This window comes from Streptopelia decaocto, assembly GCF_964273445.1.
Source record: "Streptopelia decaocto genome assembly, chromosome: 1".
Taxonomy (NCBI): Eukaryota; Metazoa; Chordata; class Aves; order Columbiformes; family Columbidae; genus Streptopelia; species Streptopelia decaocto.
The window spans coordinates 35,393,138-35,412,570 of NC_138663.1; the positions used below are offsets into that span (position 1 = coordinate 35,393,138).

General features: G+C 38.4%; 1 protein-coding gene across 1 annotated transcript in view; it reads right to left on the minus strand.

Annotated features, from left to right (window-relative positions):
• TAFA2 (TAFA chemokine like family member 2) overlaps positions 1 to 19,205 on the minus strand; it is a 52,500-nt gene extending 33,295 nt beyond the window's left edge. The window contains exon 1 of the mRNA XM_082062289.1: positions 19,099 to 19,205. Coding sequence (XP_081918415.1) covers positions 19,099 to 19,204 — 106 coding nt within the window. The 5' untranslated portion in view covers position 19,205. The remainder of the gene's footprint in view (positions 1 to 19,098) is intronic.
• Between the last annotated feature and the right edge of the window lie 228 nt (positions 19,206 to 19,433).

Sequence of the window (19,433 nt, forward strand, 5' to 3'; positions counted from 1 at the left end):
ATGACCCATCTCTCAGCATAGAGTGTTTCCATCCCTAGGTCCTGCTTTCAGTTTTGAAATCAGATGATCGCTAGGTTCACGAAACCACAGAGTGTTCAGAGACAAGATCACGAGCAGCGATCATTCAGCATCTTGCAGCTCTTTATAGGTTCACCTGCTGTAAGAGGAGGAGAAGCAGAGGCCTGTGGACATTGGCTCAGTCCTCACCAGAAGCTCAGCTCCCCAGCTGCATTGAGCCCACCAAGTCTCTCAGGGCTTCCTGAGGCAGGTGCCCAGGGTGGAACTGCTGCACCATGGCCGCCCTGTTTGCCGAGCAAGGGAGCAGGCAGGAGAGGACGCTGACAGCAGCAAAGGCTGCATGCTTCCCTATGGGCCAGAAATGGAGACACTTTGCTTTTTGCAGGCAAGATACTTTCCACGCTCCTTCTCTAGCAGCTGTGAGCTGACACCATCCATGAGACCAGCCTGTGTAGAGCTGGCTGGGAAACACCCAGGGCAAGGCACAGTTTATAACTACAACAACAAGTCAAGAGCCCCAGTATCTCTGAGGTTGTTATCAAACATGTTAAGCAAACGATATATTAAAGTGTGCAGATATTTTGTAAATTAACAGGCTGAGGTCTGAGATTACTAATTATATGATTTCACAGAGAAAAAAAAAGACCAAACCAGCTCTCAGGCACTCAAAAGAACATTTGGCACAAAGACTTTATTCTCTCCTACTCTCTCTGTGGGCCTCCTGCCAAATATCTCGACTCAGCAAGAAGCAGTAGCACATGTCTCAGAGCAGCCTTCAGCATCTGACAGAATACAAAAAAACCCCACATTTTTTTGTCAGTTTCATGGCTTCAGAAGCCTGTAGTTACACAATTTATGGGGAATGGGTTTCTCCTGTTTCCTTAGATGACTCTCATTATTAATTTTCTTTTATTTCCAGCTGACCCAAAGGGTCTCAGGTCACATTGTATTAGATGACAAATTAACATGTTCCCAGGGACACCTAAGAAGAAGAAAAAAATTTAAATTTAAAAAAAAAAGAAGAAGAAGACAATAAAATATTTTAAAAAAAGTTGTTTAAAAAAGTTGTTTTCTACCTCCATGTATTTGAATGACCCTCTGGCACACAACCCTCACCTGAAACAATGTTTTAAGTGCTGTGTATGGGACTCTCTATGAAATAGGATTAGTGTAACAAGGCGGAGAGGTAAATTCAATAGCCTTTTGAACATCCTGATTTCAGGCTTCTCATGCTTATTAGAAAATAGCTCAAGCACCTCTGTGGACTTCTGGTGCCTCTGTGGAGACAGCAACTGAAGCCTAGGGAAGAACAATCATGGCTTGCCTAAAGAAGGATGCAGCTGGGTGCCTGTGCTCTATATCCATCTCAGCACAAATCTAGCTGCTTATGCGTGATCTTGCTTCCACATTTAAGGCATTTATTTATTTATTTATTTAGTTATTTATTTATTAAGGTGCAGAAACTTATTTACATAATAGATCTCAGTAATAAGGTAAACTCATATTTAAGCACCTGACTGTCACCATTAATTCCACCATCAAAGTCTTTAAGTTTTAGTCCACTTTTATTTTTAAAAAATTATGCTTAGCATCATTTATTCACCCCATGCTAAGATTCTTCAGGTTAGAAAATCAACAGCCACCCAAATTTGTTTAGAAAATCTTTAATAAATTCCACCAAAAAAAAAAGAAGAGTAAAGACAAAGCAATGACTTCTAAAGTAAGTAGTGCAAAGATCTTTTTTCTGAGGATGATATGAACACCACTTGTTTAATATCTGTACTTAAGAACTATTAAGTTGATCAAACCTAGAATACACACTATAACAGAAGAACTCTGGCACATTAGTGATGACCTGATAGAAACCGCTCCGGGAGGTCAAGGTAGACTTCCAAAAATTCTGCCAACTTCAAGATTCCCATTGTGCAGAATTTTTACAAACATAATATTCAGAGTACTGCATCACTCTATATCCCCTTTTTATACAGAAAGGCTGTTATGTACACCTGTGCAGCCATTCATGTAGAAAGGATATTTAAATAGAAATATACTCTAAGAGTCCAAAAATACTTTTTTACATTCATATGTGTGTGTACTTTCATCACATAAATAACTTGTCTATATATAAAAAGCATTTAATTTTTGAAATTTCACATTTTAAAACCTCACCAAGGTATGAAGATTTTTGCTTGCTTTCTTGGTTGGTTCGTTTGTTGGCTGATTGGCTAGTTGTTTTTTACCAATAGAGTTTTAGTTGGTGTGTCATTTTTTTTTTCTTTCGGGGTTTGTTTAGCTTTGTTTTGCTTTGCCTTATCTATTTTTGTGACTGGATAGAATGGTATATCTATACTAATTTAAAGTTTCTTTAATTCTGTAATGTATTTTTATATTAAATCATGTTCCATTTTGCAGCTCTGCAATGCATTTTTACTTAATCTGTCAATTAAACCAAATTATCAAATATACCTTGAAATAGTCCTCCCACAATCTGCAGGCACATATATGCATACTCGCCTTTCTGAAAAAAACCCTATGTAACTGGGTTTTTTCTTCTTCCTTTTCCACTCCTGCCTTCCAGGACTTCCCCACAGTGCTTCAGACTCCCCCACATGTGCTAAGAGAAACTCTGTAGGATGCCCCAGCTCACAGTTCACCATCTGAAAGCAAGATCTCCATTTTAAGTTTCAGCTTGCTTTTGTTGAGCCTCAGGCAAGCTCTTTGAAGTGCAGAGTCAGGGGAGGAACTTAACTCAGTCCTTTAGAAAAAAACTGCTAACAAGGCACATGTCTAGTCCTGTGAAATCCCCTCTTTTAGAGTGATCTACCCTGCTACAACCTTCCCTCTACATTACTGATTCCATATAAATAGCAAGTCTCTAAGCCATGGACATGATGAATCAATAAGTATCCAGACAGAGTCTATGAATTGAAACTGGATGGCCTGGGAAGAGGCTGGCTATTCTTCAAGACAGAGAAAACAACCAAAGGAAAAGAGGAGAAACCGCCAGGTGAACCATTCAGATCAGTGCTATCAAGAATATTTTTGCTCAAGGATTCCCACTAGACAATACTTTCAGATATCTCTTCTTGCTGAAAAGGTATCTTTTAAGATGTTCCTAGCAGACTCCCTAGCACTTTTTTCGGAAGGAACTGATTAATAGAAGCTGTTAATAAGAAACATATACAGCACTGTCATTTCTATCCAAAGTCAGAAGCTGCAAAAATACCACAGTTCCTAGAACTCCACAAGCCTGCTTTGTGAAAACTGACAGGTAATGAATGCATCTGAAGTAATTCACACCTTCAAGATAAACCTACTAAAAACCAAGACATAGGGAAAAAAAAAAATCATAATTATTCAGGGACTTTGTTGGAGAATAAGGAATTGGCTTAATGCTTGGGATTTTACCCTGTATGTCTACAGAAGCTCATGGACTGCATCCAGGGATGTAAGAGGCAGTACCAACGCAGCTCATGATCCTTTTCCATTACTGCCCATCCATGAAATAAGCCAGGCACCTCATGTATCCAGACCCCTGCTGAGATGCAAGTGCAGAGTGCAGCAGAGCTCACTGGGCAGCTCTTGGGCATGAGCTTTCCAGGACCATAAAAAGCACACCTGGAACAGGATGTAAGTAAATTATTAGTAGACTAATTTTACATTATCCTAGACTGGTCAAGCCACCTGCACTGAACATGAGACTCCTAGACCAGCCAAGCAACCATGGTAGCATGGAGCAGAAGGAAGGCTACAGTGCTCTGATACTTAAAGGGGTGGTGAAGAGGGCACTGTTCAAGGCAAGCTTCACACCCCTCATCAGCTCCAGCTCCCACAGCTTCTCCTTTGCCATGTTACCTAACACCCAGCTCCATCTTTCCCCCACAAGAGCCAGAGCAGTGCTCCCTCAGCTGCTGGGAATGAGGCACCCTCCAAGGCACTGAGTCAGTGCCAGAGACTGCTGGTGACAAAGGGAGAGCCTGAACTGGGTGCACAGTTCTCACATCTTTCTCCCCACTGTGAAAGGTTGATGGGGTGAAAGGAGCGGGTGGGCCACCTGACAGTCAAATGTTAATTCAAATGTTGCTAATAGGAACTTGCAAGGAAACACTTAATGTATAGGCAAATGACTGACCATCTGCATATAAAATGATAGCATAGATATACTGGCTGTATACATTTTTATGGCTGCATGTTCTTTGATCTTTTTTGCTATTTTAATGTAGGATTTTCCTCACAGAGGGCAGCATTAGAACCTCAAAACTTCAACCCCCAGATCACTTTGAAGAGTGAATTTTAGTTAAATACCTGAAAAATAAGTAGATTCAGAAGCAGTTATCTGTGGGCTAGTTTGCATATACTCTTTCAAAATTCCCAAGTGAAAGCCGAACACCATGTACAACCAGAGTAGTACAGTGTATTTGTCTTCCAGTGCCTAACATGTCAAAAATGACAACAGACAAGTGACCATTTATAAATATCTGTAGGGTCATACCTCTTTTCAAGGTTAGAGGACATTGTTATGGGAAAATAACCAACCACCCATGGTTCTTTAGGAATATCTACACTGACTCACATGAAATGTTTTTACTATTTTAGTTCTAAAATGCACACCAGGAGAAATATATGAGCGTTAAATAACTGCCCAGGTCCACAGCACTGATATGTTGTGAAGGGAGCCAAGCGTAATCTTCTTTAGCTTGTAGGAGACTGTCACAAAACAAGAATTGCCTTCCCCTTCGATTCACCACCTTAAAAGCTGAACAGCAAGGGGATACATGGTAGGATTTGACAAAATGCCATTCATTAGATGCCTTGTCTGATCGCATACACAAATCTAGCGGGAGTTTTATCTTCATAGGGCTTACAAGTCAGAGAAATCTTCAGAATAATCCTAGCACATATCTTCCAGGTGCAGCTGTAGTTAGCAGAGCATTGTAAAACAAAATAAAAAGATGGGGCAATCAGAAACTGAAGATGCAGCAGTGAGCCAACCCTCCCTGACTTCAGTGGTACAGTCTTGCTTTAACACCTAATTCTTTATGTGAAAGTGGTGCGTTGTCTAGGAGTTATATTACAGCTGGGCACTTACAATTTCTAAGGAACAAGACCCACAACAGAAAAGTAAATATGGACACTGTGAAATTCCTTTTATTTCTCACACAACTACTCTGACATTTGTGGGTTGTTACTGCTCTTCTCTTTGATTTTTACTTTAGCAAATATATTGCATAATATGGATGCTAGCTAAGTGTTTCTGATCCTCTGTCTCACCTCTTTAAGGGAGTGGCACATTCATCCACATTTCCTTTCCCATACAGTCATTTCTAGACTCTAGCAACACACATATTACAAGAATATGTTGCCAGCTGAATGAACAAAAAGCAAATTTCAGCAGATCAGAGCAAACTGGATCAGAGCCCCAAAAGCAATGTCTGTTCAGCAGTGTCTGAACCTGGAAGCTGGAGAGACCTGCTGGAGTTTTGTCCCTGCTTATTTTTTTCAGGTATTCTACAAACAAAAATACACATACAGTTAATGACATACAAGAAATTGTCTTTAAGTAGAAGGACACAAAACTTTAACATCTTGACATTTTTATTCACTTTCTGGAAATTTATACAATCATTTATTATTATAACAATAAAGCAAGTGGGGTTTCCAGTGTTCTCTAAAAAAGCAAAGACACGTCACCACATGTTGTATATCTACAGCTTTGGCATCTAACCTAAGCTGGACATCCCTGGGCAATCAATGCAGAGCTAGAGAAAGAAGCACCCCTGGGAGGTAATATTAGAATTTTAAGTCTGCAAGATTAGATCCCTTCCTAAGGGAAAGAGCTACATCAGCAGAGACATGACTTGGTCTCTGGATAATAATTTCTTTTGCAAGATCACCCTCATGAGAATCTGACATTATCACAATACTGAAGCACACCTAACAGAAGGTCAATGTTCTATGACCATGTCTGCCTTAGAACTGATAATGTATGTGTAGAACTAAAGCCAGCTAAAATACATCCACTGATTTAACCTCCACTATAAAGTTGATCTCTAAGATCTCAGACATTTGCCAGGACTCAGCAGAGGAGTGACTTTCAGATCCAAATATAACACTAAAGTCAGAGGAAGAAGCAAAAGGACATTTGAGGAACATACTCCCCTAGCTATTATTTCAGGAGCTTTTAAAATGTTACTAGTTATGGTAGCAGCAGATCTAGACTGATTTACAAAGCTCTCATTAAACAATGAACTTTCTCCTTCAAAGAAAACAAAACAAAACAAAACAAACTTAGAGGTCTCTGACAGACTTATTGGATTTAAAATACATAACTGACTTATTTCCTCCTTGAAAACAATTCACTTAATAAAGGAACATAGAAATAGTCTGAGGCTTATAAATCTCACTCTATAGCTGTAAAATAACATCTCCACATTTTTCTGCAGGTTGTTTGTAAAAAAGAAATCTCACATGCCGCATCTGTCTCCTTCTTAATTATTCATTTTTGCTGTGCAAGAACCTAGGAGATTTTTCCATGAAATAAATAAAGTACAAGATAAATGCCAAACATAAAAACTTCATTAAAAACTATTGAAAATGTTACCCCCCAGTGATCATTGTTATGAAAAATTGAGTGATATTGTATAGTTTAACACTCCTCTTCTAGAATGACTCTATTAGGATAAGCCATAATTTGGCATTTTCTCGTATTTTTAATCTGGGTCATAATGCTGCTTAATTGTAGACTGTTGTATTCCTAGCACTCAGCAGAAGAGCAAATTAGTTTATAATCACTCCTACAGATCTGTTCGGACAATAGAACAGATTTTTAGGAGAGCTTTCCTGGCAGACACGATCAGTCTAGTAAGTGGGACATTTCACATTATTTTTTTTCCTTATACCACTGTTTACCATGATAGTTTTAAATGTGGCTTCTTCACAGGATTTATTGTATATACAGGCTAAAAAAATGCTCATTAAAATAAATTGTATTTGAAAGTAGAAGCAAGAACTAGACTTGAGGAAGGTATTTCCTTCAACAGTGTCTTTATTTTTAAAAGTATTTCCAGTACTTACTCTCAATAGTACCCAACAGACTAGAATTGTTTATTTCAGAAAGATGAAAAATTAATGAGGGTAAAATGTCACCTGTGATGAAATAAACCACTTGAACTGCAAAAAATAAGAGTGTGATTTTCATATGCCATTCAGACTACTCTAATTTAGTTTTGCTTTGACTTGCAGAAAAAAAAAAATCAAGTTCTAAATAATTAGAACATGAACATAAAATGTTGATGATCTGTTAATGGAGGTATTAGTTCAAAATAATTACAAGATTTTTATGCTTTGCTATTTCCAAAAGTAGCTGATTGATTCTGCACATTTTGGACTACTTCGATAACTAAAGAACAGCTGTTCTAGAATATGGCATTTTTACAGGCAATAAAATGCAGTAGTCTTTCAGGTATTTATTTTTTTAAAGAAAATTAAAATGACACCAGTTAAAAAATTCTTTTTCTCTAAAATGTAGGTTTTACTTTGGGTTTGTAGAGTACAATATACCTAACCCCCTTCTGGTAGCTAAGCTCTTTTCTCCAGTTTTCTTCTACACAAGCTGTTTTCCAGAGTAAACCCAGGAAAACATCATGACAGTAATGTTGTGTTAGAAGGAGTGTGGGAAATATGCACTGTCCCTAAATTGCTTAGCAGAAAGCACATCTAACGACAAGGACAAAAACTGAGGAGTCAAGAAAGGCCTGAGATAAAGACTGGTATAATGGGGAATCCTCCTAATTCCTTACTTTTTAGCTGTTTACATCCCATCCCATCTTCTTCCCTACCCATTAGGCAGGGGGGTTGACTGCACTTCATTCCTGCAAACCCCAAAGAGCAGTTTCCGAGGCTGGTGTGACAGCAAAGAGGAAAGAAGCCTTTGTGTTCATCTAAACTATTCTATGAACAGGAGTGGCTTATGTAGGATGAAAGGTTAGCTTCTTTCCTCAGATTTTTCCAGGGCATAATCTCTGCAAGATGTCCTTTGTCTTCTGCAATCCACCTTTCTAGTGTATATATATGTATATATATATTTATATATATATACACACATAGTTATGATGAGGGACAAAACAGGCAGAAATATGGGTTCTTTAATTACCATAAATGAGATTTCTTCATTTTCGCATGTTCTGAAAAGGTAAACATAGGCATGGAAACTATATTTTTATTCTCCTAAGTTGTTTTTGAACCAAAAGGAGAAGAGCAATTTACACAGCCTTTATATACACAGTGTGCAGCAATGTAACAAGATGGCACAATATTACTTTCCCTCCTTCCTTATTTAAACGTATATCTTCTCTCAGATACAGTTATATTTGCTCTTAATATCTCTAGCAGATGTTTTGAGGTGAATGATGCAATTAAGAATCCAAAATACCCATTTCTTCCAGATGCTTATTTTCTCGATATTCACTCAGTGGAAATATATTTACTTTCCACGCTGCGGTGTCTTGCAGTTAGCACACCTTCTGGGTTCGATTTCACAAAATTTCCACAGTTAATCTGACACATGCCAGTGCATCTTAGATGAAAGTTTAGCACCAGTAATCTTTTTTTTTTTTTTCCTATCAGTAGTAAATTTACATAACATAACAAAACCAAGTAAAGTTTTATAAAAGTATTTTACTTTAAAAATCCATTCATTTTGTCGTTCCTAGGTACCATACGTTCTGCTGACATCTTTTTAAAACTTAGCTTTGTTTTTCCTTAGCCTTCCAGCTCACTGAAGGAATCTAATTATGATTTCAGTCTTTTCTATGATTCATTCTTTTCACCGAGACTGAATTACAGACTTAACTCTTCATCCTTGCTCCCCTCTCATCAGACTCATACATAGTCTTGGCTTCAAATTCTGGATCCAGAACAATTCTGACCTTCCCAGCAACTTGCCTCATCTCCTACAAACCCTCAATCTCCTCTCACACATGGTCCTGGAGCACAGACTCAGCTGAAGAAATTCTAATAACTTGCAACTAAAAATACAATGGCACAATGTACCCAAGATTTGTGTTGGTCTTGACAGAACACTTTTCTCAGGCATATCCTTTCTGCAGCATCGCATTCACCCAGAATAACCCACACATTCAGCTTTATGCTTCAGTCATTCAAGGACACTTGATATTGAAGCCAGAAGTATTTTTCAAAAAGAATTCTAAGTCTACTGCATTTACTTGAGAACAATTTGAGTACAAGAGTTATACAAATCTATGGGGAAAAAAAGAACAAGACAGACTTGGCAGCTCCTGCCTCAGCCTCCTCATCACTACAGACAGAATTCTTGCTCAGCCTGGTAGAAGAAAGCTGCACAAAGCAGACTGCTCTTTTATGATTTTCCTGCTTTCTGTCATCTGTACTCCCAAGCCAGCCTCAGTTCTCCAGTAAGTATGCCATGGCTTTGCTCCTGTCTGTGTGGAGAAGTGGCTTTCTTGGTTACAGTTAAATAGTAGGTTCACACTTTAATGGGAAGGTCAAAATTTCAGTATTATCCCTCTGCAAATTTCAAGAATTCTTCATGACCTTCTGTATATTTTAGCTCTATATGGAGATATGCAGCAAATGCCAAATCCGGGTTTTACACCCCAACCTTTTCTAACACAACAGAATGACATTTGCAGAATGATATGCAGATATAAATGGATCTGTCACAGACCAAATTTCGTTGGCTTCTGAACTGCAACATGAGACTCCATTTGAACAGCAGAAATAAAATAAGACCTTTACAATTTTATTTGGACATTATCACCCTGATACAGGAAAATAGTTATTAGGCAGATAAAAGAACAATATCCAAACTGAGTTCTCCTGCTAAGAGACTTTCCAAAAGTTCCAGGTTTCCCGTAGGTTGCAGACTTTTTGGTATATGAATTCAGAGAAGTATTCACACCTACACTGAAAGACTGAGTTCCCAGTTTGTGGAAGGACTGAGCTCTGAAGGTGTTTCAGAGCACCTAAGAGAGATGCCTAAAACTGGATGTTGTGGAAAATTCCCAGAGTTTTCAATTGTGTTTGAAAAGCTCCTAGTATTTTGTGAAGCTGCCATAAATAAATGATAAGAATTTTAAAAACACTCCAATGGTCCACGTAAGCTATTTCATCAGTGATGATCTTGCATTTTTCTCTTTCATCCAAGTCTCTCATATCTCCGCCTGCATATGCATGCATATTCCCTAACAATACAGATACAGGCTTTTCTGCTTTGGGGCTGTTGGTTTGTGCAGCTTGGGCTCAGATCAATTCCCTGATCTTCTGAAAAGATGAGGCTCTTTTACAAATCTCTACTACAGTGGAGGACTGCCCCAGTGAGCCTTAAAATGGTAAATCTCCCTCAGCCCCCCCCAAAGAATAAAAGCAAAAATTTTGTTTCCATAAGAAACTTTATAAATTGCTACCCAAAACCACATAAAGTATTTTTGTCCTGCTATTTCCCAGAATAGCTGACTGTTTCTGAACATTTCCTTGGCACTTGTATGACTAAAGAACAGCTGTTGTAAAATATGACATTGTACGAGCAATCCCTAAACATTGCTATAGAGTAAATTCAGTGAAGAGTGTCAAGAGAGAAGGGCATAGTCTTTAGACATCATCAGCAGAAAATTAATGCAGATGAAAGTTAGATTAACATATCATGTGAACACGAGAGAAATAATCTCCACATGGGATGCAGTTTTCCTGGTACAAACCTCCCAACCTGAATACATGAAATCCTGTGAACAATATTACAAGGGTAGATACGTATGGGGCAGCCATCACTGCCTGTATGGATTGTATGTTGGAAAGCCAGAGGAACGGTGCAGGAAACCTTAAGAACTGTACTGGGATACATGACTTCCATACCTGAAACTAGATCTAGACTTTGGAGACAGAAATGGCCCTAATTCTGCTATTACAATAATCGTACATATCTGGCTAATGTTAAGGATCAGATTGTAATTATGCTGTGATATTTGACCTATAAAATGACACATTCTTAATATGTTTAATTTGGAGGAAACATACTGTAAGGGAAACTGTAAACTATTCAGATTTTCATTTCAATTATATTCTTGTTTGATAGTCCCAGACATTAATAAAATGTTATGAGCATTTCTCTGAGGAAAAAGACAGGAAAAAACAAAGTTGTCATGCCAGTGGAGAAAAACTTATTTGGTTTCTCCACCAAAGAAAGCTTGTTTCAGAGTCTTGGACATAAACTTTGTACTAGTCATGACCTTCTGATCTAACTCAAGGTCATCCTACCGCCTGAGCTCCAAAGCCATCAGATGACAGAGCTCTTCCACAATGTCAAATTCTGAGGCTGGAAACCTGCACATAAGGATTCACATTCTGGAATAACTCAGTAGCCTCTTGTTACCAGCATTAAGTATTTATATAAAAATAGAGAATAGCATTTCCTCAAAAGGTTTTACTTGTGTAAATGCACTCTGATATTTCCTATTAAAATTTTGCAATAATCTTCGCATTTACAGCTCCTATTCTATCTAACTGTACTTTAAAGACAGTGTAGCCGGTGTAGCCAATGAGCAAAAATTACTTCAGAAAGGGAGAAGGGACTGGGCAGTGGGCACAGGCAGCTGCAGCAACTCCATCAGCTCACTGCAGCAGAGCATCCTGCTTCATGAAGTCTCTGGGTCACTAAATACTCCTTCTCTTCCTTTTCTTTTCCTCCCTGATCACAACAGCATCTAACATCCACTGATTCCCTGTTCTACACTAAGGAAAAGTTTATATAAGACCTTACCTATGACATGATATACATATAGGAAAATGAAAAATCAGAATATAACTGTAAATGCTAACAATAATATAATAATATATGCGACATTAATTGAGCACTTAACAAGTTTATGAAACAATAAGGAAAATTCTGATCAACAGATCCAAGACAGTGGTACTATTAAACCAAAATTAATTGAATAAGACAACTATTTAGAGGGCTAACAATTTCTTTCATTGGTTTTTTAATGGGTTTAGTCAAAACTGTGACATGCAAATGTAAGCACTTTGTTTTCCTAGGTATAAAGATCATAGAATAGTTCGGGTTGGAAGGGATCTGCAAAGGTCATCTAATCCAACCCCCTGCAATGAGCAGGGACATCTTCAACTAGATCAGGTTGCTCAGAGCCTCGTCCAGCCTGGCCTGGAATGTTTCCAGGGATGGGGCATCTACCACCTCTCTGGGCAACCTGCGCCAGTGTTTTACCACCCTCACTGTAAAAAATTTCTTCCTCGTGTCTAGACTGAATCTCCCCCCCTTTAGTTTGAAACCATTACCCCTTGTTCTGTCCTAACAAGCCCTGCTAAAAAGTCTGTCCCCATCTTTCTAACAGGTCCTGTTTAAGTACTGAAAGGCTACAATAAGGTCTCCCCAGAGCCTTCTCTTCTCCAGGCTGAACAATTCCAGCTCTCTCAGACTGAAGGATAAAGGAATTTAGCAGAATGCATTACTTAATATACACAACAAATCAACAGCAATAATGCTAAAGACTGTTAAACTGGAAAAGTATGTCTTATTCCAGTATTAGGGAAATTACATTTACTCATGGTAGGAAACAGTAACAGCAGGGTAAGCATATTATCAATGTTTTTACAGTACTAACATCTTACAATCTTTTCCTAACAAAAAAGCAAGGGAAAGCTTAATCTTACAAAACAAAAGTGAGCTAAAATATAGCCAATTGGTGGGCCACTGGTGGGAAGATAAGAAAGGATCCTAGGTACTCACTCATGGAAAGGTAATAAAAATTTGACATTAGGATTACAAGGTCAGGCCCAAAATAAAGAACAGCTAGGCACTTCCCTCTCATTTGTCTTAGTGAAACATAAAGAAATCATAATACTTGCGAAATATTTTTAAGTGATCAGTAGAAAAGGAAATGCATGATATCTCATTGTGACCCTCTAACCTCTCTCTTCATGACAACCAAGTTTCATCACCAAGGTGGTGATCGGAAAGGGGGCAAAAATGAAGGCAGCCATTTGCCGTGATGGAGCTCGAAGCATAAAGAATAAATAGGCATAACTACTATCACCATGATTTCTGCACCCTTGTCCCAGTGAACCATCAGAACCACTGGCATCTTGGCAATCAGAGAAAATAATTTTCTTTTATACCCTGGCAGAAGGCCAAGGAATGTTATCTACTGAATTCTAACAGATATTGTATTAACATTTTAGATTGCACTGACAGATACTGATATGAAAGTGTTTGACTGACTGTTGTATTTTATCTTAAAGCAAATGGCAATTTTGGGATCAGGTTCTGATCCTGATATAACTGAAACTTTCAATTAATGCCCAAGCTAGATAAGAACATAAGAACTAATATCTTTCTTCCCCATGTCTGCTAAAATGACTATCATCTTCCTTTGTTTCTATATTTAAACATTAATTACTTCAGAATTAAGTTAGTGAAAGCTGCACACAAAGCATTCTCATTTAAGAGAATCTATCCCTGGGACAAACTTCCACAAGAGATAAGATTAACCATCTCTGAGACCTTTAGCAAATATGACAAAAGAGCTTGATGAAGCAGGCCTGACAGATCAACAACAGATGAGTGGAAGCCTCCATCCAATGTTTTGTCAGACCCCACTGACATCTTCCAGCCTCACCCGGTAGCTACTAAGGCATCCACAGACACCTCTCTGCATGCATGCAACTTCCCTCATCTAAATATTAGACAGTTTTTTCCCACTTAATTCCAGTAAAGAACCTGGGAATATGCAGAAAAAACTCTTAAATCCTTTGATGGGCCCATGCATCCAGAGGGTGCACGTTGAACACATACAGTTTACCCATGGGGTCAGATCCTTTACCAAATGTTATGGTACGGGCACTTCAAAAAACTGCAAACTGAGGAAAAAAGGATACTGCTGCTGCCTACCATGTATATCAGAGCCCATCTCATGGCACTGGGAGATCTGCATTTTGTGTCCTATTCAGCTCAAAGTGTTCAAACCATGTATCTCACATAAATCACCTATTAAGCTGTTTAAACGGGTGTCCTAACTCACCAGTGAATTTCAGCCCTTGCGCATAAAACAGGCATGAAGGTGTTGCGACAAAGCACACAGGCCATCACCATAGCTTTTAATAAAGTGCTGTATTATTTCTCCTCAGAACAAATCAATTGCACAGCCCAGGGTTCAGGCAGAGCCAGAAGCCTGTCACATGCCTATTCAGTGTAGCATTAGCATCACTGCACTTGCTAAAAGAGCCTCGCTGAATGCTACGAGTCCTTCCACTTGCTCGCCAGAACCAGGTGCACTACTGCCCATACTGGACATTTGATTAAATTTGTTCATTGCTATGAGATTTCTTCCCCTAAAAAAAAACATTACATGCTCAAAGACAAACACATGTAAGATGTGTGTTATACTATATGGAGCCTTGTTCAGGGCTTGCCACATTTTGGTTCATTTTACTGATAGAAATCGTGATGAATCTAGACATAAGAATCAAAAGCCCTTCCTGAGCAAACAGAAATTATGAGTTATCCAAAGAAAATAAGACACCTGGGGACAATGTTTACAATTCAGCTGCACTTCTAACTCACTTCCACAAAGATTTAAGATCTTCAGACAGGCCTTTCCAGGACTGTCCTGCACATTTCCTTTGTACTGTTTTCACAAAATAAAGAAAAAGAGACCTGGTGACCAAGGAAGAGGATGACCATTGTTGAAAGTCCATTCACATCAATAAACACATCAGAACCACCTGAAAGCATGTCACTGCTGCCACTGGGATTCTTGCTTCTCATGGTCATGCCCATCCCCAAACTCCAGGCACATGTGTGGCACAGGACATGTCCTACAACACAACAATGGTGCCAGCACTGCTTCTGCCCTGGCAAGGCAGCTGAGAAAGGCACACTCATCCAGGGAGGGTCACCTAACCAGCAGCATTAGAGGCTCAGTGGCTCCTTTGTTCAACGGGGATTCACAACAGATGCTCCTCTGCAAGGGGAAACCGAGACTCATTTTCTACTTGTGAACAGCGAGACATTCCCTCACACTTCTAATCCAATCCACAGACAAGCAGGAGCAGCATCACAAACCATAAAGAGTTTAGTTTGTTTTAACTATAAAATAGGCATCAGATTAATAAGTTCAGCTTTGGAGTGAAATTTTTTAAATTAAAGTAAATTATCATGCCTTTTCATCTAGTAAGCCCAAAAATATTCAACTACTTTGTTTATCTACCTGGAATGTTTTCTGGTTCCTTAGCAAATTCCTTCTGGCAAGCAAGCATTCATGATTAGCCGTATTTTTAAATAGCTTTTTATTTTTCCAGGCATTTAAAATTTAATATAAAGTTTATTGGCTTGTATTTTTAGGAATATTAAACTATGCTCAAAGACACCCTTAATTTATTTAGATCACCTTGCTGTGTTATCAACATAAAAAATTAGTAATCATTAAAAAACTCAAAGAAATCAGAGATTTCAGAGGTTTTAGTTTTAGGGTAGAAACTCTGTCTTGCAGTAGCCTCTTGTCTACAAAGGAATGCTCGTAAGCAGCTATCAATATATTTTTTCCTAAAAAGGACCAGTCCATCACTCAGAACCTTAAACACAGGCTGTGGTACAAAAGTAATCAAATCAATTCATGTTCCCTATGACAGAAATAGCAAACAGGCAGTGATGCTGAACTGATGCCTGCCTGCCATATGTGTCAGTGAGCACTATATGTTTTGCACAGGTTTATTTGTTTTCCAAGGGCTAGCAATGAGTAGGAGGATCAGGAGCAGTCTTATAATAAAATAACCTTATGGAATTCTTGAGGTAAAAATCAGCCATCCTTGAGGTTTATCAGCTTTTAGACTCATAACCTTGTCAACGTCCTCTTGGGGATTGATATTCCACTCTTCACTTGTCTTATCATACATAGCTACTGCAGCACGAACGGATCTGGTACTGCAGGCTGGTTCAGAGGTGCATGTGTTCAGGTGAAGCGCACATGGCCAGGGTATCAGGGTCCCGGGAAAAATGAATTAAAAAAAAAAAGTGCAGAGTTCCTGTTTCTTTCCAGAAGACAGGATAAATTGAATATAAGTATGTGCACTCATAGGAACTGACTAGGAGAACTCATAATCCCGTGTGTGGCAAAAAAAAAGTCAATTTTGTGTTTTATTTTAAACACTGTGAGTGCTTATCTCTTTTACTCTTGGACTTTCTGTCCAGACTGATGAAATTTTAATAATCAGCCAAAATAAAGAGCAGAAGTGTCCCCATACTAGTCTTCTCAAGAGAAAGAAGGATGGACTTGGTGCCCACGCACCTGACACCAAAAAACTGCAATCTGAAATCCCAGTTTGTAACCCGGTGGTTGCTCAACTGGTTCCCTATGCCCTACCTCAGCTTCTGTTTTTCTTGCTGCTGACTTGGGATTTCTCACTTGTGCCATAGCACTGAAATGAGTGCAACAAGCCTAGAGATGGCCTGTCAGAGTTAGCTGTTTATATCCCTGTTGAAGTCTGTCTGGAGAGCAGAATGCTCATTAAACAATTTTTCACACATTGGTGACCTTTCCTTCTTTTTCTTTTCTTTTACAATCACTTTCAGAAAAAGAGATGGGCTTAAGAGTTGGTGCAACTGATGCATAGTATGACTAAGTCAATAGGAAATTAAAGATTTTTTTTAAACGTAGATTATTGATCTTTGAAATTGCAGGGGGTCCTTCAAAGTCATTAGAGTTTGTCATGTCAATATATTAGTAAAGACTTCTATAAATGAAGATTAATGATGCTAGAGATAATTATCAGTGAAGAAACTCACACCTTTCTCAATATTTGGAAACTACGCGCAAAGGTGAACAGTGTCAAGTTTTCCTCGAATGCACCATAGCTCTGTTTCTTCTATTATACAAGAGGAAAGATTTTCTTTGACACAACAGGAAGTTAAACTCCCAGTTTCTGTGGAAATCAATGGTTGTTGAGCTGCCTAACTCTGATTTGCTTTTTAAAAAAATCCCCCATATACAGTGAGTGCAGCTGATTTGCAGACCTACTAAATCCACAAGCCAAAATCCTTCTGATTTTTTTTTTCCAAAAGAATCTGAACATGTACAAACAGCTGCTTTCCAAAATTAAACACTAAAGTCATGCTTCTTCGTATTATTGTTCCCTGCAAGACTTCTTCATATATTTTGCTAGAGGCACGGAAAGTTACAGCTTAAACAAAAAGAAGAGCCAAAGTATTTTGTTAACTTGCAGGTATGTAAAGAATTCCATACTGCTAATAACCTGATTTTGCAAGGGTACTCATGTGCACATTTTTTTTATCTAAAACCAACAAATTCAAGATTTCTCAAGTTATTTTTGGGGCTTAAACACCAAGTACTGTCCAGATAATTAGGGGTATAGTTCTGCTGAAGTTTCCATTGCATGAATTCATCTTGAAAGCTAAAATTGGTGGGGCATCATTTGATTCTCAGCTATGAAGCACTGATTCTCCAAATAGTCCTTAGGATTATAATTTGTTTCCATTAAATACTTGGTGACATGTTTTATTTATTAGTTTTTAAAAAACAGTAGTGAGCATACTTGGCAAAGTTTGAATTGGACTGCGGCAAACACAGTTTGACGAGCCTCTGTGGATGGAATCAAAATGGTGTGGAGATGGGATTTTTGATTTTTAAAGACAATCAGAGGCAAAGAATTCTGAAACCAGGCTAGGATATCTTGGCTGTTTTCCAATAGACAACTAAACTGGCAAGCCACAGCTCAAATCCATATTTCTGTTCGGGGGGAAACAAAGGCTGAGCAAAGGGTGTCAGCACAGTTCCTGTCTGGCATGATGCCCATCTTTGGTGGCCTGCAGGACCACATCAGAATCTGTTTTGTCTGCAGCCAAATTGCAACACGCAGAAGACTTTGCAGAAAGTGTCTCTGCATCCTGAAGTCCTTAATCAGGGAGGAATTTTGAAGAAAGATATCTTCACACAGCAGAAAAATATCTCGCAGCTGGATATATAAAATACTTGATCATGATTCTATGAAATTGTGTCATCAGAGTGAATAATATAAAATGCACATGAACATGGAGAGATGAAGTCACTGGTGTTATTGGAATCCTTCCCTAGTATTTAACGCTTCATCTCTCAGTAATGTTCATGTCCTGCACCAACCTTGTTCAAATTGTTAGAGTTTACTCTGACCTTGAATAAGCAGATAAACAGCTAACAGATGCTATATGAAGATGAGGAGTGGACTTCAAAATCATGTTACACTGCAGATCACATTTCAAGTTGTATTAGCTTATAAGAAGACATGAACATGAATTCAGCCTGTTCCTTGCATCCCAGGGTTACAGAAACACGCATGCACACACACACAGAGAAAAAAAAGGCAGCTTTTTAGAAGTTTCAATAAACAACTGTACCTTCTGCTTGTGTGTATACATTTTAAGGGCTGAAATGACCAAGAGAAAACAAATCTCATAGTTACTAGAGTTCCTGGTTCAGTGTTAGGAACGAAGCACAGAAAACAGACAACACTGCAAAGCAACCATCTTTTTTTGGTGATGAATCAATCACGTTCAGCACAGACTATCCACAACATTAGCCTTGACAGATAACTACACAATGTAAGCAGCATGTATGTTACTAACCGTTGTTTCTTTCCAAGGTTCTTTCCAGGAATTCATTTGTGGTGTTCATTGTGCTGATATCTCTATTTTTATGAGACAAGCAGTTATTATTTGGGTTTTTTTATTGTTGGTGGTGGGTTTTTTTACCATCTCTTTTTACTATCTTTTCAACTGTATTGTCATTACAAAATGACCAACAAGATGCTACGATCAGAGAATGCTGAAAAGAGGACTGAAATACTTACATTCGCAAAAAATTAATAAAAGTCTATCCATTGAAAACTCTCCTCCTTTGGTATTGACTAGTGGACTAATACCAGGAGACACAAATATACATAAGGAAAAAAGGTTGCACAGACTAGACACTTTTGAATTTGTTAACAGAAGCCACAGACACAAGAGTATGACGGGACAGGACAGAACAGAACAGAATTTCTTACCTTTATGATGATTTGCCCCAGAGGCTAATTTCCCCCACAGCGTTACAACAAATATTATTATTAGCAGTTTTCCTTTTGTTGCTTTCTGTAAGTATCTTTTATTCATCCTGAAAAGAAAAACACACAAAAATAAGTATTTCATCTTAAGACTTCTTTAATTTTTTTTGTCTTAATGTACAGAGAATTCAAGAAGTTTCTATAAGTGCCCAGCTGACAAACCTTAAGTGTTAAATTCTGCTTATCTCTATATGAGGCACATCACACAGACCATCAGTTTAACCTCTCTCCATGGTCTGTGAGTGTTCCTCCACCCTGGTCAGCACGAGGAAAATCCA